The 20199-nt window shown below is 44.8% G+C and overlaps 1 protein-coding gene across 1 annotated transcript in view; it reads right to left on the reverse strand.

Moving 5' to 3' along the window:
• Positions 1–20199, reverse strand: part of LOC117362913 (fibrous sheath-interacting protein 2-like) — a 655319-nt gene that overhangs the window by 82828 nt on the left and 552292 nt on the right. Inside the window, exon 13 of the mRNA XM_033950005.1 lies at positions 13646–13728. Within this exon, the coding sequence (XP_033805896.1) occupies positions 13646–13728 (83 nt within the window). The remainder of the gene's footprint in view (positions 1–13645; positions 13729–20199) is intronic.

Consider the following 20199-nt stretch of genomic DNA (forward strand, 5'->3'; position numbering starts at 1 on the left):
ACTCATGAGGGAACATTCTGCAGTGACAGGCATCTCAGACTGCAGCTTTAATGCCTGTGGAGATTCAGAGACCAAATCCACAATAAGCACGTGTATGAAAAATCTGTGCACAGTGGAATCCTCCTCCAAATCAGGGGTTCCGCAATGTCCGGATCCTGGAGAACTGCCAAATCTGCCACATCTGTGGCCACCACCGTGCCTTCCTGCAAAAGCAGAGGTATATAAAGTGAATCTGGCGCAACCATGGGTACTACCTGCCAGCACCACCTAGGGGAAGCAAGAGAAAAGACTCTGGACCACAGTCTCAAGGGTTCCTGTGTTCGGCATGAAGACCAGTGGAAGGGAGACAGGTAGAGACTTTTTTTTTTTTTTTCAATTATGCCTGATAAAGCATATCAACAAAATCTGGGGAAAACCCATCATCTGCAGCCAGAGCCAACCCCTGCATTCCAGTTGGAGGCAGTTTGTTTGATTTATCAGGTTTATCCCCTGAGATGTGCTTGCGTTTCTCCATTACGTCGCCTGCGCACTCCCCAGGGTCCCCCCTCCCCAACACTATTTTAATGGCAGTTGGGAAGAAGGCACTAGAAGACCCTCCTTGGAGGTCTAAGGCACCAAATCTGGGCAAGCCTTTCACCTCTCACGTGGAATATGGCTATGCATCCGACAGCCATCCACCACAAATGAGGCATGAATCCATGACATCCTAAACCTGGGGCTTTCTTTCAAAAATGAAGCTGGCAAGTATAAAAAATAACTTTAAAATCAAATCTAAAAAAAAATCTAAGATGGCCACTGAGGGCCTGTTTTGACTAAAAGTAGCCCGGGAAAACCACAGACAACTTCTTCAAAAACAGAAATTTTTGGATTTTAGGGGTGGGGGGTTTAGGGCATGTAAGGAAACCCCCCAAAATCTCTGATTCAAGCTGTTAGTTTGTACCCACAGAAGCATGTACTGACAGGGAAACCCTGCAGCCTGTACTCACTGTGAAATGTGCTGAATGAGAGAAACTGCAGACAGAGCTGGCAACAGTTTACAGGGAGATCCTTTGTCTCAGTGAACTGGAAATCTGGATTTCAAATTTTCTGACTGCCCCATCGACCTGACCACCATGGCTGGAGACCTCCACCACCCTCTGACACGCTTCGCAGATGCCTGGCAGAGGAACTCAGTCTGGCTCTGATCCCGGTCGCACCTCTCTGGAACCACTCAGCCTGCACTCTACCCACTAACGCAAAACAGTGAAACTATGTAACATAAAACTGCTTAGCCTAACTGTGGTTGTATTTGTGGTATATCAAAAAAATTGAAAACTTGAGCAGAAAAGATAGACTCCTACAGCCTGGCTTATAGGAAGGAAGACTGGCGAGCTGGATACTGGCACAGTGATGAGGTATGAGGAGGAGAGATATAAGTCTCTGAAATTCTGAGGCTTCCTACAAAGTCCTGATAGGTAGAGGGAAATAATTCACTGGTACAGGAAGTAGGATTGTACAAGAAGGGTCCTTTATTCTTTTCTGCCTGTTTGTATTTCTTCATAAGAATAATATAAAACATTTTTTAAAATACATTTTCAGAAGTTCAAGAGAAGTTGAGTAATGAATCTTAGGAGCTTCACATGAGGTCGCAGCAGCCATTCTGGATTGCTCCTGCCCATGCCAGTTCAACTTTCAAAATGTCTGCTGAAAGACTGTCATTGGAGCTTCACATGAGGTCGCAGCAGCCATTCTGGATTGCTCCTGCCCATGCCAGTTCAATTTTCAAAATATCTGCCGAGAGACTGTCATTGGAGCTTCACATGCAATCGCAGCAGCCATTCTAGATTGCTCCTTCCCTTGCCAGTTCAGCTTTCAAAATATCTGCTGAGATACTGTCATTGAAGGCCCTAGCAGCCATTTTGACTCTGCAACTGGAATGGGCAGGTACAACTGGCGATCACTTCTGTCTTAAGGCCACTCAACCACCACTAAGGGAGACCTGGACAAGGCCTATGGGTGGTGGGAGGGCAGTGGCGGATTCAGTGCAGGGGATCAGAAGCCAGGGATCCTACATTTAGTTAAGGGGGGGAGGAATTTGAGCCCAAAATATGCTGAGCATTTATGGTTGAACTCTGATTTCAGATCAGTTTCAGTGCCGAAATTGAAACTCGGTTGGCTTCTATTATCAGCAACGCAGTTAAGTGCTAGCTGAATATATTGTTTGACTAATCAGTGACTTGAAACTGTATCCTTCATATTTGGTAACATATAATGTCAAATAAGATGTATATTTTGCTCAGCCAATCCTTAGTGATAGTGTGAACACTTAAAAAGAAATTTGGATTTTTTATCACTTTATGTTCACTATACAAACACACACGTGTACATATTTTGGGAGAATAACTGGAAATGTGAATTAGAATTGTGAATAAACAGCCAAATTTATAGTATTTTTTTTAATAACTTTGAGCTCCTGGACTTGGATATTTGTCCTACCACTCAGCTTTTCTTCAGTCATTACAACCAAATTTTGCTGCTTTCTCAGGAACCACTTGGATTTTAAATGTTAAATATTACAGCTTTATTTGTTGTTACTATCTATGATATGTGCTGAGTGAAATCAAATGATCTTTAAAAAGTGAATGTATAGACTTTTTAGTGTGACCACCCAGTGATTTTCCCAATATAAAACTACCATTATTTGAGAAGAAAAAAAAAAAAAAGACAAAAAATTGGGTACCGGCTTACTGTTAATGATGTCATAGTGACAGACTTTTGTAAACAATTATTTGCATTTGATAACATGATAATTTACAGATAATTTCTTTAAGACTGGAATGCAATCATGGGCAAGGCGTCTGTACTGGGTAAAATGAGAATCCATACATTGCATGAACAAGATTTCAGAGCAAAGGCAATAGTAGCTGCATATCATCTCAAAAACTAAAAACCCAGCAATGTTAAGAAAATTTGTCAGTAACTGATAGTTATTTTAGCTCAAATATTTTTAACAAGCAAAAATTGCAAGGTAGTAATGCTATAATGTCAGTAGCATCAACAAAGTTTAAGATAATTAAATGTTGTTTAATAGTAATATGCAAAGATAATGACTAAATAAGTACATAAAATATATGCAAGTATATGAGTTACAAGTTAATCACAGTTTACACTGCCATTAATGCATTATTAAGAGCTCCTTTTACTAAAGGCGCTAGAGGTTTTTAGCGTGGGCCAGCGAGGTAAATGTTCCGATGCTCATGGAATTCCTAATAGCATAGGAGCATTTATCTCACTGGCCCATGCAAAAAACCTCTAGTGCCGTTTAGTAAAACCCAGTGTAAATTGGTAATGGGATTTGATATACAGTCAACTCTGCTTAAGTGCAAGGCCTCCGGACCAGACCACCATGTACGCTTAAACGGAGTGTGCGCTTAATCAGAGTACCACTTTTTAGTCATGAAAAATCACGGTACGCTGTAGTCAAATGCAATAAAACTTTTATTCAGCAAAAAAACACACGTAAAACAATTCTACACGGTTCAGTTTTAGAATCAGCACTGTTCCATCTAATGCAATACACTGTAAACCTTTTTTTAAATCAACATTCTACTGAAATAATCAGTCATTGTTTTCTGCATGCAGATTGCACGATTCAGGCTATGTATCTGACTACTGATGCTGTAAAACTGGCCATAGTTGTGACATACATTTATCTCCAGATAACAACGCAGCGTGTGTAGGGACTTCAGCGTGTCTGAGAAGGAAACAATCTCTGCAGGTGTTTCATTAGTTGTGATGACCGCAGCAGTATCCCCATCATCATCAGACTCTTGGTTGTCTGCAGTATCCTTTATGACTGTACATATATCGGAATTAGTGCTGTCAGATTATGTGGGCACAACGTTGACAACGGCAACATACAGCTCAAACTCTTGTGGCGAGAGTCCAACTGAAAGTTCAATGGACGAAGTGTCATTCTGGTCATTGTTGAGTGCAGGAGCTAAGAGGGAGAGAAGGGTAAACTGTGGTTCGATGTCTGCAGCCATCGGAGCGATAGCGAGGGGTGGTGAGCTGGAAGTTGCGGCAGCGGCAGCTGACAGGGTTCTTTTGGAGAGAAGGGTGGTTCATTGTCCTTAGCAACAAGGTAAGAAAGACATACTGTAAGTGAAACTTCATGGGGAAAAGTGCCCACTCAGCAATGCTGCACCCTGAAGAAAGTGCTGGGATGACATCATTCTGAGGGAGGAGCCAGCATGGTAAAAATCACAAATAACCGAAATTGCGAGTGATAAAACCGCGAATACGGAGGGAGAGCTGTACTGTGATTGGTCAGACTTTATCATGTAACCGGACATCAAAGTCCTTCAGCACTTTGTGGAATAAAATACCATCCAATGATAAGGCTTTCTTAAGAAGACCTGATGATATGGGTTATCTCTAGCCTGAACAAGATTTCAATGGAGATAAGTAAGAGAGGGCTAGCAAGTAAATTTTAAAGACAAATGCATAAGCTGTTTTTTCTCAGAACATTTTATAAACGTAACAGTACATTCCAAGGTATGCATTAAATGATTCCAGTGTCCCATCCTTGCGCTGGTGCTTTTCCTGTGGTGTGTATTGCTGTCCTTAACACATCTTGCGCATGGATATTGCCTATATTTTCTGCTGTTTTTCTTCTCATCACTGTTTTCTTAGCCAACGGTTTGCCCTTAACTCCCAACCTAGAGGTACCTTATTTCTAATAATCTCCACCTTGCCTCCAAATAAGCTAGGCCCCCTGGAGGAGGCACCAACCCCAACAGCAGGTGTGAGGACACACACAATAAGATCCTGCGAAAGCCACGTGCCACACCTCTACAGCACCAGTGGTTAGGAAACGGCAGGAGCCATACCCCAAGAGCCGGACTGTGTCCAATATTCTCCATCTGACCATCGACTCCAGGGACTCCCCCCTCGAACTCCAGCTCCCCACCATCGCTTGATGCGCAGCTCTGAATGCTGACCCAGGAGCCATCACCTACTGGCCCGCCGATCCACCCTGCTATGTTCCCCGCCGGCCACTAACGCCTCTCCCAACACAGCAGCAGCAGAGTCAGGCCCGAACGCAGCACCTGTCCAATCCACCCCCGAAGACATCCTGAACCACAATTACCCACAGAGGCACAGTGAGCCACACTTCTGGCAGCCACCCCCATGCCGACTGGCACCCGATCCCAAATGCACCATAAGACACGGGCCAACGACCTGCAGAAGCAAGCTGTTATACAAGCCACCTCTGAGGAACAGGGACAGGCCTGGCGGAATTAAAAACAGGTACACGGGGGGGGGGGAGGGGTTTTGGTATTTGCTTCATAAGAAGCATCCTTATTTCCACTCACTTTTTTGGGGCGAAAAAGTGCGTCTTATGGAGCGAAAAATATGGTATTTGTTTAGCACATTTGCTTTGCCCTCATCACTCTCCACATAGTAGTTCATACCTTCTTTCAGTCTCACAATTCCATTTTTTGTCTTCCTCCTTTCACTAATATACAGTGGTGCCTCGCATAACGGACGCCTCGCACAGCGAACGCTGCGCACAACGAACTTTATGTCTTGATTCGTACAACGAACTTCGTTTCACACAACGAAGTCGCCCGAGCTGCATCCTTCCGCGCAGGCACTGCGCTTAACTGCCCTCTCTCCGCCTGGCTCCCTCTTGCCCCCCCCCCGACTCCCCGACACGATCGGGGCAAGAGGGAGCCCAAGCCCTCTTGCCCCCCCGACTCCCCGACACGATCGGGGCAAGAGGGAGCCCAAGCCCTCTTGCCCCCCCGACTCCCCAACACGATCGGGGCAAGAGGGAGCTCAAGCCCTCTTGCCCCCCCGACTCCCCGACACGATCGGGGCAAGAGGGAGCTCAAGCCCTCTTGCCCCCCCGACTCCCCGACACGATCGGGGCAAGAGGGAGCCCAAGCCCTCTTGCCCCCCCGACTCCCCGACACGATCGGGCCAGGAGGGAGCCCAAGTCCTCCTGGCCACGGCGACCCCCTAACCCCACCCTGCACTACATTACGGGCAGGAGGGATCCCAGGCCCTCCTGCCCTCGACGCAAACCCCCCCTCCCCCCAACGACCGCCCCCCCCAAGAACCTCCGACCGCCCCCCAGCCGACCCGCGACCCCCCTGGCCGACCCCCACGACACCCCCAACCCCCTTCCCCGTACCTTTCTGTAGTTGGCCGGACAGACGGGAGCCAAACCCGCCTGTCCGGCAGGCAGCCAACGACGGAATGAGGCCGGATTGGCCCATCCGTCCCAAAGCTCCGCCTACTGGTGGGGCCTAAGGCGCCTGGGCCAATCAGAATAGGCCCGGGAGCCTTAGGTCCCTCCTGGGGGCGGGGCCTGAGGCACATGGGCCCAACCCGACCATGTGCCTCAGGCCCTGCCCCCAGGAGGGACCTAAGGCTCCCGGGCCTATTCTGATTGGCCCAGGCGCCTTAGGCCCCACCAGTAGGCGGAGCTTTGGGACGGATGGGCCAATCCGGCCTCATTCCGTCGTTGGCTGCCTGCCGGACAGGCGGGTTTGGCTCCCGTCTGTCCGGCCAACTACAGAAAGGTACGGGGAAGGGGGTTGGGGGTGTCGTGGGGGTCGGCCAGGGGGGTCGCGGGTCGGCTGGGGGGGGCGGTCGGAGGTTCTTGGGGGGGGGCGTTCGTTGGGGGGAGGGGGGGGGTTGCGTCGAGGGCAGGAGGGCCTGGGATCCCTCCTGCCCGTAATGTAGTGCAGGGTGGGGTTAGGGGGTCGCCGTGGCCAGGAGGACTTGGGCTCCCTCCTGGCCCGATATTGTCGGGGAGTTGGGGAATCGGCGGGGCAAGAGGGCTTGGGCTCCCTCTTGCCCCGATCGTGTCGGGGAGTCGGGGGGGCAAGAGGGCTTGGGCTCCCTCTTGCCCCGATCGTGTCGGGGAGTCGGGGGGCAAGAGGGCTTGGGCTCCCTCTTGCCCCGATCGTGTCGGGGAGTCGGGGGGGGGCAAGAGGGCTTGGGCTCCCTCTTGCCCCGATCGTGTCGGGGAGTCGGGGGGGCAAGAGGGCTTGGGCTCCCTCTTGCCCCGATCGTGTCGGGGAGTCGGGGGGCAAGAGGGCTTGGGCTCCCTCTTGCCCCGATCGTGTCGGGGAGTCGGGGGGGCAAGAGGGCTTGAGCTCCCTCTTGCCCCGATCGTGTCGGGGGTGCCAGGGACCACACGGAGTCACCCACCGTACCACCCGATTCGGGTAAGCGCAGGTATCGGTGGGTGGCTTATTTGCGGGGGGGGTGCCTTATTTTACATTTTTTTCTAAAAAGGGGGGGGCTGTCTTATTTGATGGCCCTGCCTTATCATCGGGGAAACACGGTAGAAAAAAAAAAAATGAACAGTTAAGTCCCAGTTTTTGCCGCTGAGACTCTGCCCTCTCTCACTGTAAAATTAGACTCTACTTAGTCTGTCTTTAAATTTAAAAAATGTGTGTTGTTTTAAAAAACAATTATGTTTTTAGATGTATCTAAATAAAAATAATAACCAAAAATGTATCTTTTTTTATGTCATCTTAGCATATTTTATGCTGCAGAACGAATTATTTTTTTTTACATGTATTCCTATGGGAAAACGCGTTTCACATAACGAACGTTTCACATAACAAACTTGCTCCTGGAACCAATTAAGTTCGTTGTGTGAGGCACCACTGTACCTGAAAATATTTTTGTCTTCCTTTTTTATATTTATAGCCATTTGCTCTTCCACTTGCTTTTGCCAGAAGTATCTCTCTCTTGTCTCTTTCAGTTTCATCCGATATTCCTTTCTATGCTCCTCTTCTTGAGGTTTTTTTATATTTCACAAACGCCGATTCTTTTGTCTTTATTTTTTTCACCACTAGTTAGGAAAACCATTATTGGTTTCCTTTTTCTCTTATTTTTATTTATTTTCTTCACATAAAGGTCAGTAGCTCTAGTTATCGCACCTTTCAAATTGGACCTCTGTTTTTCAACTTCTCTTATGTCTTTCCATCCATTCAGCTCTTTCTTCAGGTACTCTCCCATGTTACTAAAGTCCGTAAGTTTGAAACGCAGGACTTTGAGTCAGCAGGAGAGACTATAGAAGAAGCACGCTGTAGAACAGTTCAAGATTTTGGGAAGGAAGTTGAAGATGAGGACTCAGAAGATAGCGTTCTCAGAGATCCTACCGGTACCGAGGGCTGATGCGAAAAGGCAGGAGGAACTACAATCAATAAATGCATGGATGAGGAGATGGTGTGAGGAAGAGGGGTTCCACTTCGTGAGGAACTGGACAACATTCTGGGGCAAGAGCAAGTTCTACAGAAGAGATGGACTGCACCTGAGCGTGGCGGGAACTAGACTGCTAGCAAACAACGTCAGGAGAGGAATAGAACAGGCTTTAAACTAAGAAGAAGGGGAAAGCCGACAGTCAACCAAACGTCGACGATTCAGAAGAAGGTATCCCATGAAAATACTAAGGGGGAAAAAGGCTGGGAAGAAACAACGGGCAAATTACAGGAGTTGACTAACCCAAAAGAGGAGATCAGAAGGATTGTAGCACAAGAGAAGAAACTAAAGACCGAAGCACAGGGAAAGGAAATGAAGACAAGAAAATACCAGGATCTAAAATGCATATATACTAATGCAAGGAGCCTAAGAAACAAAATGGGGGAATTAGAAGCCATGGCCAATGCAGAGGACATAGACATCATTGGAGTCTCTGAAACATGGTGGAATGAAGAAAACAAATGGGATACAGCACTGCCGGGGTACAAGATCTATCACCAGGACAGGTCGGGATAGAAAGGAGGTGGAATAGCCCTATACATAAAAGAAAGCATACAATCGACAAGAGTGGACACAGCAGAGATAACCAACAAGCTGGAATTGCTATGGGTTAAAATATCGGGAAGGAAAGACCCTGAAATAAAGATGGGCCTATACTATCGTCCACCTGGGCAAACCGGAGATATCGATAAAGAAATGGAAGCCGAGACGAAGCGAGAATAAACGGTAACACATTTATTATGGGAGACTTCAACTATCCCGGGATAGACTGGAGTCTTGGAAGCTCAAAATGCACTAGGGATACAGAATTCCTGGAGGCTACACATGATTGCTTCATGGAGCAGCTTGTTAGAGAATCAACGAGAGGGAATGCCACTCTGGATTTAATCCTAAATGGGTTAAGGGGACCTGCAAAGAAAGTGAAAGTAGTGGGATCGTTGGGAATCAGCGATCATAATATGATCAAGTTCAAGGTTGAAGTAGGAATACCGAAAGGAAAGAGAACTATAGCGACAACTTTCAACTTCAAGAAAGGAAACTACGAAGCAATGAGGGGAAATGGTAAGGAAGAAATTTAGGAACACTTCCAAGAATTGGCAGACAGAAGAACATGCCTGGTCTTTTTTCAAGGACACGGTGAGCGAGGCGCAAAATCTGTATATCCCCAGATTCAGAAAGGGGTACAAAAAGAGTCAAATATAAGACCCGGCATGGATAACTACAATAGTGAAGGAAGCGATAGGCAATAAGAAAAATTCATTCAGGAAATGGAAAAAGAACAAAACTGAGGAGAACTGGAAAGAGCACAGGAAGTATCAAAAAGAATGTCACCGTGTGGTTCGAAAAGCCAAAAGAGAGTATGAAGAGAGGCTAGCCAGGGAAGCACGAAATTTCAAACCGTTCTTTAGATATGTTAAAGGGAAGCAGCCGGCTAGGGAGGAGGTGGGACCGTTGGACGACAGAGACAGGAAGGGAGTGGTGAAGGAGGAGAAAGAAGTGGCAGAAAGACTTAACATATTCTTTTCATCTATATTTACAAATGAAGACACAACCAACATACCTGAGCAAATCTTCAATGGAGATCAAGCAGAAAAATTAACATCCATGGAAGTGAGCCTTGAAGATGTACGGAGGCAGATAAAAAATTAAAAACTGACAAATCTCCGGGTCCGGACGGAATCCATCCAAGGTTCTGAAGGAACTAAAGGAGGAAACAGCGGAACTACTGCATCAAATTTGCAATCTATCCCTGAAAACTGACATGATCCCGAAGGATTGGAAGATAGCCAACGTTACGCCCATCTTTAAAAAAGGATCAAGAGGTGTCCCAGGAAACTACAGACCGGTGAGTCTGACCTTGGTTCCGGGGAAAATGGCAGAAGCACTGATAAAAGACAATATCGATGAACATTTTGAGAGAAACAAACTTCTGATAACCAGCCAACATGGATTCTGCAAGGGGAGATCGTGCCTAACAAACATATTGCACTTCTTTGAAGGAATTAACAAACGGATGGACAGAGGAGACCCCCATATACATCATATACCTAGACTTCCAAAAAGCTTTGACAAGGTACCCCATGAACACCTACTTCGGAAACTGAAGAACCATGGGGTGGAAGGAGATGGATCAGAAATTGGTTGGCGAGTAGGAGTGAAAGGCCACTACTCGGACTGGAGAAGGGTCACGAGTGGTGTTCCGTAGGGCTCGGTGCTCGGACTGCTGCTATTTAATATATTTATCAATGATCTAGAAACAGGGACGAAGTGCGAGATAATAAAATTCGCGGACGACACCAAACTATTTAGTGGAGCTCGGACTAAAGAGGACTGCGAAGAATTTTTTTTTTTTTAATTCTTTATTCATTTTCAATTCATAAAACAAGTGCATCAAAATATATCATATAGCACCATAATATCTAACACATAAAATCTAATATTGTATAAAAAATAAAACCCCATGCACTCACCCACCCACCCTTCATCACATTTTCAACTAAAATAGAATGTACTATATTATATAACATATGATAACCTATCTCATTAACTTACATTCCATATCCACCCTTCCCCTTGAGTGTGCTAACTATATCTAAAAAAGAAAAGAAAAGGAAATGAAAAGAATTGATGTCTATTCATCACAATACTTTACCAATGGCCCCCATATCTTTACAAAGTTATTATATGTCCCTTTTTGTATCGCTATTGCTCTTTCCATCTTAAAAATATGGCATAACGAATTCCACCAGAATGTGTAATTAAGATTCTTATAATTTTTCCAATTGTTGGTAATATGTTGAATTGCATTCAGGTGCGAAGAATTACAAAGGGACTTGAACAAACTAGGGGAATGGGCGACGAGATGGCAGATGAAGTTAAACGTTGAGAAATGTAAAGTACTACATGTGGGAAGCAGAAACCCGAGATACAGCTATACGATGGGAGGGATGTTATTGAATGCGAGTACCCAAGAAAGGGACTTGGGGGTAATGGTGGACATGACAATGAAGCCGACGGCACAGTGCGCAGCGGCCGCTAAGAGAGCAAATAGAATGCTAGGTATAATCAAGAAGGGTATTACAACCAGAACGAAAGAAGTTATCCTGCAGTTGTATCGGGCGATGGTGCGTCCGCATCTGGAGTACTGCGTCCAATATTGGTTGCCGTACCTTAAGAATGATATGGCGATACTCGAGAGGGTTCAGAGGAGAACGACACGTCTGATAAAAGGTATGGAAAACCTTTCATAGGCTGAGAGATTGGAGAAACTGGGACTCTTTTCCCTGGAGAAGAGGAGACTTAGAGGGGATATGATAGAGACTTACAAGATCATGAAGGGCATAGAGAGAGTGGAGAGGGACAGATTCTTCAAACTTTAGAAAAATAAAAGAACAAGAGGGCATTCTGAAAAGTTGAAAAGGGACAGAGTCAAAACGAATGCAAGGAAGTTTTTCTTTACCCAACGTGTGGCGGACACCTGGAATGCGCTTCCAGAGGGCGTAAAAGGGCAGAGTATGGGGTTCAAGAAAGGATTGGACAATTTCCTGTAGGAAAAGGGGATAGAGGGGTATAGATAGAGGATTATTGCACAGGTCCTGGATCTGTTGGGCCGCCGCGTGAGCGGCCTGCTGTGCACGATGGACCCCAGGTCTGACCCAGCAAAGGCATTGCTTATGTTCTTATATGTGGCCATCCTCAACTTTGGCCGCTATATCGAACCAAACCTTATGATGATTGCTACTTCTCAGGTGGGCCCCCACTCGAACATTATAGACACTGTCACCATTTTTGAGCACTAGATGCAGTATAACTTTTTCCCTTGTGGGGTCCATTACTATTTTGTCTGAGCAAAGCCCCTTGAAAGGCATCCACAATTTCCCTACTTCTTTCTAATTCCACAGATGGAACTTTCCAGTCTGCATCCGGCAGGTTGAAATCACCCAGCAACAGCACCTCCTCTTTCTTTCCCAACTTTTGTACATCCGTAATCAGATCTTTGTCAATTTGCTGCAATTGAGTTGGAGATCTGTAGACAACACCCAAGTGAACAGAAATTCCATTTTCTCTTTTTAAAACAATCCATATTGCTTCTCCTTTTCTCCAGGTGCCCTGCATTTCAGTCGCTTGGATATCTTGTCTTTATATAGAGAGCTACTCCTTCACCTTTTCTACCATCTCTGTCCTTCCTGAAGAGATTATAGCCCGATATGTTGGCATTCCATCCATGGGAATCACTGAACCATGTCTCAGTGACAGCAACAATATCTATATCATCCTCTAACATCAGGGCTTGCAGATTCTGATTTTTGTTGCTTAGACTCTGGGCATTTGTGGTCATTGCTTTCCAGTACTATTTCTCAACAATCTCATTTTTTGTATAGTTTTCAATTTCAACTCATTTTCTGTTGCACCCCTAGGAAGGGAATTGCTAATATTGTTGTTTTCATTGCTATCTTTATTATCATTAAATCTTGTCTTTTGCTGGTTGTGGCCACCGGAAGTAACTTCCACACATATGCCACCCCTACCTTCTAGTTTAAATGCCTAGAAACATATTGCCTGAATTTCTTAGCTAGGATTCTTTTTCCTGCAGCCCATCATTACAATACAGTTTCTTGTTTTCTCCTACCAGGTGCTGCTGTTCTAAAGAAAGGTAGGTACTATTTCATTCAGAATTTGGGGTGGAGGGGTCAGTGATCATTGAGGGAGAATGTGTGGGGTCAATTATCTAATCCCTCCAGTGGTCATCTGGTCAGTTTGTATCCATTTTTTGAATTTAGATGCTTTTAAAAAGGTCTGGCCCCAGACATCTAATCTCCGCCCTGGACATCTTGGGAAAGGTTTGATTATTGCTGTAAGACTTCCAAGTCTAAGCACACCCAAAGCCTACTCGTAACACACCCCTCTTGAATTATGGACACCCAGAAGCTACAAAGCTTAACAAGAGGTCCAAAAAGTCAGTTTTGAAAATCTGCACTTGGACATCTTGGCGATTAAGCCGTCCAAGTGCCTGGTTTATGCCCCACAGGGGGCATAAATGAGCCTCACAGAGTAGATGTTTGATCTTACATTCAATCCTAGGCTGCTTCCCTAAGAAGAGAGTTCTTAGAAGTACTCAGTATATATGCTAGACTGTCTGGGTTATGAGTTCACTTCCTGACAATTTAGGATTTTCCTTTTCCAGCATTACAAGGAGTTCCCTTCCATTCAGAGTTCTTCCATGTTCTCTAGAAGTCCCTCTAGTGTTAAACTGCTGTATACTCAGTAACACATTACCCAGTATGTCATATCTATCTCTCTATCTATGCTTAGCTAACATGCAAAACTTGAATCTAAGTTAAAGTTTCTTTCTTCAATCTCTTATAACTTTTCCTACCTTGACTTGTCCTGTGATTTCTGGCTGTTTTGAAGATCTTTTAATAGATGTTGGTTTGCCAGGGGGACTAATTGCTTTAACTTCTAAAAATATAACAGTATGGTAGAAAATAATTGAACAATTAGTTAATATATATATACACACACATACATAAATGTAATAAAAACATTACCTGAAAGTTAATTAATACTATTAGTTTATAGTATATAAAATATTATAATCCCACCACAATATGTCAGTGCTTATCTGCAAATTTAATCTGAAAAAACATTTTTCAAAAATGTATAGCTCCCTCCAGTGTTAAGCTAGAAAAATCCTGATTATCTGAAAAATTGTTGCATTCATATCATCTGCTATCTGAAACATTTCATATTATCTAGATTCATTATTCATAAATCTCTCTATCTGGAAAGAAATCTACCACTGGGGTAATTTTACTAAAATTTTTACATGTGTATGGTATGATTTATATGTAGAAATACTGAGTGGAGTGGAAAGGTAGATGTGAATCGCTTGTTCACTCGTTCCAAAAATACTAGGACTAGGGGGCATGTGATGAAGCTACTAAGTAGATTTAAAACAAAACGGAGAAAATATTTCTTCACACAACATGTAAATTAAACTCTGAAATTCATTGCCAGACCTTCGATCTGTCCCAGTATGGCAATTCTTATGTTCTAAAAGTGCTTTTAAACACTATTTAACCATATATGCACATCCTCTATAATAAAAGCCTTACCCACGCATGCACAGTTGACACGGCATGATCCCTGCTGCCGTGATTTCTGCTTCCGTGCCGTGTTCAATTTGTGGCGTGTGGCAGCTTGCGGCGCTGGCGGTGGTAAGAGCAACGGCAGGAGGATGTCCGAGGTGCTGCGAGGCGTCTGGCTGCTACTGTTGCACAGGAAAGTGGAGGGGGAGAGGGAAAAGGGGCTGCTTTCGGGGGAGGGGTGTGCTGGGGGGCAGGCAGCAAAACGCCCTCTGTCATCAGATAACCAGGAAAAGTTCAGGCTGACAGGCAGTTCATGATAGATGTGATTGCTGAGACAGTGCAGGAACTGAAGACATCAGGAACCTTCCAGAGTCTTGTCACAACCATGGAAGGGGGAAAGGAGCAGAAAGAAAATGTTCATACTACAATTGCCAGGGAAGAAAAAGATAAAGTTTCTGTAGAAACAGTTGCAGGATGTCAAAAAAAGAGAAGGAAGTGGAAATTCAGCATCGCAATGAGCTGATTGCTCACCTGAAGGACCAGCTTCAAGAAATGAAGGCAAAAACCAACATGGAGGGCACATATGTGAAGACAGATATGAACCTACAGGTATATCAAACACAGAAGAAGTGCAACAATGCCGAGGTAGAGCTGGAAGAAAACATCTTGAAACTAAAGGCCAAAATGGATGAAGAGATTCACATGCACATGGAGATTGAGAACTTTCTCAGACACCAACAGAGGGAGCTTGAAGAGAAGCTCGAACATTGGACGGAGAAGTATGATAAAGACACAGAAGCAAAACAGCAAGAGCTGAATGACCTGAAATCAGCTCAGAGCAGCGATCAGCAGCTGCTGCAGGAACTTGCGAAGCAGTACAGGGATTACGAGCGTGCAGTTATTGAGGACTGTCTTCAGAAACAAGACGAGAAACAGACAGACAGACAGAAAGCGGCCAAGGAGAGAGAGAGACAGAAAGAAAGATAGACAGACACATCTATTCTAGCACCCGTTAATGTAACGGGCTTAAAGACTAGTATTCAGATAAGCATATTGAAAAGATTCCATTTAGGCAATCCGAAAAGGATAGTTTGAGCAAGGGAAGGGAAAGGTATGCTATATATTTGCACATATGACATCTACTTCAGAACATGGGTAAATTTATGTATGAAAATTAGTTGTTACTGGGGATCGTTCTGGGTGCCTTAAAGCAAACATCCTTTTAAGACTTTAAACATAGGTGCCCTGTTATAAAATTATCTCAGAAAATTTCTCTGTTTGAGCTCATTTTCTTCTTTTGATCAGATAAAAGAAGAAAGTGCATGACAATGGATCAAGCTGCTTCACAGTACTCTTGGGTTTTTGTCTGTTATTGTCTTTCATTAATTTCTTCAGACAATGTCACCATGAAGGATTCTGCAATATCTGAGAACATGCTGTTGGGGTAAAGGAGGGAAGTTCGGCCTGCCTTGAGGAAGGCATTTTGCTGTCCAGCTGCTCACACCCCTCCACAACCTCTGTTATCTGGTGACTTCCTTCTGACTGTGCATCCTTTCTTTTGTTCTCCCTGTCCCCTCTTTCTGCCTTTCTCCCTGACCCCTTTCTTCTTTCTCTCTCCCTGCCCCCCCTAAGCCATTGCCGATTTATCCAAGCCACCGCAACAGACTAGGTGTGTGCAACGACTGCATAAGCCTCCCCCCCCCCCCAACGTCAATTCTGATGTCAGAGAGGAAGTTTCAGGCCAGCCAGGCAGCGATTGGCTGTCCCGGAACTTCCACTCCGACATCAGAATTGATGTCGAGGGAGGGGGGGAAGGCTTGTGCAGTCACGGCATGCACCTGATCTGTTGCTGCAACGGTGTTGGGGAAGCAGGGAGAAATTCCAGGCTTCGCAATCGACTGGCGTTGCCTTCAGATCACGATTGACGTTTTGGGCACATTTTCGGGATGCTGAAAAATCCCATTTTCAAAAAGAGAACAATTCACTAGAGTTTAGTGGGTTGCTCTCTTTCTGAAAATGGGACATTTCGGCGTCCCGAAGCTGTACTTGGGGACAATGGGACAGGCTACCTGAAAACGGGATGGTCCAGTTCAAAATGGGATGTATGGTCACATTAGTCTTGTCAGACAAATCTGATCAATTTCTTTGACTGGGTGACCAAAATCATCTGCCAGTTTGGTGTGGACATTTTCATTTAATCCAAACAATATGTTCAAGCTAGGCACCTGGTGGCAATAGCAGAAGTACTGGATAATGACTGAAACAGACTATCTACCTCATGACTTGCTTCTTCTAAATATGCTAGTTCTCCTGTTGCATGTGCTCCTCACCTTATGTTCCTTTGATGTACCCCGTGCCACACTTTAGAGTTGTATCAATCTCCCTTAATTACACAATACGTCTTTTCTATTGTTTCAATTCCCAATGATTTTAAGCCTATGCTTCTCCTTGCTGTAATGTATACCTATGCTGTAAAATATTCCTAAGATTCCTTTTTCCTTTCAGTTCTCTTTATTCCATTTTGTAAGTCGCCTTGAACCTATGTAGGCATAGCGTGAGCCATAAATTCCAGATGAGATTAGAAGCAGCAATTCTAGACCAATGGTCTAAATTTTCAGGATATTCTAATGAATATGCACAAGAGAAATTAGAATGAAGGTAGTAGTCATACAAATCTCTCATATGCACATTCATTACAGATATCCTGAAAACCTACCAACCCGGCAAACTTCAAGGACTGAAGGTGAATATAAAGGCTCTTCAGAAAGTTTTGAAGATAGCGCATGCCATGCATTCCATGCTCTTCATCTTCTGCTAAGATGGCTGCTGGTTGAGTCTTTAGTGAAAAGCTGGATGAGAATGTCTATATTTTAAGCATATAGCAAACTAGGTAAAGCTGCTGAGCTACTGTGAGTATGTAAAGCATGGCATCCTGAAATACTTTCATGCCCAAATGGTCTTAAGACCCATGGATCTTTATCAAGGATACTGGAGAAAGCGAAGTCACTCACCTTTAGCAGGTATCTCTGAGAACAGCAAGCAGATACTCATCCATGGAACCCAGTATGAACATGTACCAAAATGTACTGTCACTTTAAAAAACTTTAGCACTGCCCCTACCATACATATGTGTGTGCCTTCCCGCCCGACATCAGCTCACGGATTCCTAAGTTCCATAAAAGAGCTAAGAAGCCAACTAGGGGACGTGGGAGGGTTGTGAGGATATCTGCCTGATGTCCTCGTAGAATACCTGCTACAAGTACTTTGCTTTCTCTGAGGAGAAGCAGGCAGCATATTCAGCATATGGGACTTCCAAGCTGCCAGGCTCATGCCTCAAGGAAGAGGGTTACAGGTAACTATAATGAGCCTGGTGAAATCCCAAAGTGATGGAGGGAATATGGCTTCTAAAAAGAAAACCAAACAAAAAACTCTACAAACTGGAATCAAAAAGATAATACCAAAAGTAAAGCTGCAAGGAATTCTAATCTCAAATAATCACATCTGCAGTAATAGAAATATCAATAGACTATAAACTATAAACTGTACATCCTGGATGCAATTTTATATATGAAAAGAGGGGAAAAGACCTCAGATACTCATCAAATCACGTCATACAGCCTAAGCTGATCAATTGAATGGGACATCCATTTAATCATCGGTCATAAAATACCTTCTTTTCTATTTATAAATCACAAAATGAAATGTAGGGTCAAAATCAAAAGACAGCTTGGCTGAAAAAATCCTGATCCTGACAGGACCCATTTCACCCTGAGCTTCTTCAGGGGATCACTAAAGCACAGTTACTTACCATAATAGGTGTTATCCAGGGACAGAAGGCAGATATTCTCACATATGGGTGACATCACCCACGGAGCCTCTGTATGGACAGTTATTAAAGTGTACGTACACAGTAAAAACTTTAGAAAGTTTGCATGCACAAGTGCCTTTCCGCTTGCTGTTCCTGGATAACACCTGTTACAGTAAGTAACCATGCTTTATCCCAGGACAAGCAGGCAGCATATTCTCACATATTGGTGACCTCCAAGCTAATCAGAATGGGATGGTGGGAGAGTTGGCCTTTAAGAAAATAAGTTTTGTAATACTGCTTGGCCGAAGCAACCATCCCATCTGGAATAAGATTGCAGCCAATAATGTGAAGTGAAGGTATGAACTAAGGACCAAGTAGCAGCTTTGCAGATTTCAGCAATAGGAGTAGAGCGGAGAAAAGCTACTGAAGTTGCCATAGCTCGAACTTTATGGGCTGTGACCCGAATTTCTAGCTGTAGCCCAGCCTGAGCATAACAAAAAGAGATGCAACAAAACTCACAGGGACGGTTGGGGAAAAAACTGTCCCCTTGTCATTCTCTAGTCTGAAATCTTTGCTGAATTCTAAGTACCACAATAGAGTAATACAGACATCAAGAAGCTTTAAAAGAAAAAACAAAATCAGTCCATTCCATAGTCCTCCCTATGGAATGATAGCAGGAAAAGTGGCTAGCTCAGATGGAAGGAGGAAACAATCTTTGGAACAAATGAAGGAACCATCCTGATTATAACACCTGCTTCCATGAAATGAAGGAAGCGGTCTATGCAGGATCAGGCTTGGAACTTAGATTCTCACTTTGCTGAAGTCATAGCAGCAAAGAAGCCTGTCTATAGGGCACAAACTTTTACTGTGGTCTTATGGATAGGCTCCAATGAAGACTTCTGGAGGTCCTTGAGAACAAGGTTAAGACTCCACTCCAGACACATCCTCGATGTAAGAGTATATTACATTCTCTGGTGGGCAGGTCCTAGCTACTGGATTATTTCTTACTTTACCAGGTTGATGCTCTGGGGATGCTAGACTGAAAGTGGGAATTCTCTACAACCTCCCTGTAGGTCTGCCATCTGCCTCCGCTCCTCCAAGTCTGCTACTCTATCCTCAAGAAAATGGATGAGTTCTCTGAGAGTTAGGAACTCTTTGCATCACACATACATTTAACCTCTCGCCAATTATGCATGTGACATTCAATGCAAAAGACTGGATAGCAACCCTCTCATTGCTGGACTGCTGTCTGCATCTTAGTATTACTGAGTTGTTTAATACTTGTTAAGGAAGTAGGGATATTAGACTAACATTAAGAGCTTTAAGATTATATGGTTTATCTAATATAATAAAATGATAGGCCGCGCATGCGCACTAAAAAACGTGTTCCCTGATCCGTCGCGAAAACACGAGTGCGCATGCGCGGGTTTTACGTCACCACCTGCTCGCTTAATACGTCACAGCCTTCCTGCTCTACACAAGCCCGACCGCAGCCAGACGACGATCTCCGTTCCTCCTGCCGCCGCCGATCTCCGTTCCTCCTTTGACACCCACCCCCTTCTCTTCCCGCAGGCCCGAATGGCGATTCCAGCAGCGTGTGCATCAGTCTTCACACGCTGCTTCGGGCCCTTCTACTGCCCTGATTTGCTCTGCTGCGTCTCTGATGATGTCATCAGGGACGTGCCAGAGTAAATCAGGGCAGTAGAAGGACCCGAAGCAGCGTGTGGAGACTGATGCAAGCGCTGCTGTAATCACCACGTTTGTAGTCCGGACCGCGGGAAGGGAAAGGGGGGGTGTAGAGGAAACGCTAATGCTGCTGCACAGGGAACTGGTGTGGGGGGAGGGAAATGGAGGGGGATGGAATGCTGCTTTGGACAGACAGACAGAGGGAGAAAGAAGAAAGACACAGGGGCAGGGAGATACACAGAAAGACAGACAGGCAAAGGGGGCCAGGGACAGAGACAGACAGAAAGGACAGCGGGAGCCGCGTCAGGAGGGGTGCGGGATGCGGCAGTGGGAACTTTTCCAATGTGT

The sequence above is a fragment of the Geotrypetes seraphini genome, chromosome 6 (assembly GCF_902459505.1).
Source record: "Geotrypetes seraphini chromosome 6, aGeoSer1.1, whole genome shotgun sequence".
Taxonomy (NCBI): domain Eukaryota; kingdom Metazoa; phylum Chordata; class Amphibia; order Gymnophiona; family Dermophiidae; genus Geotrypetes; species Geotrypetes seraphini.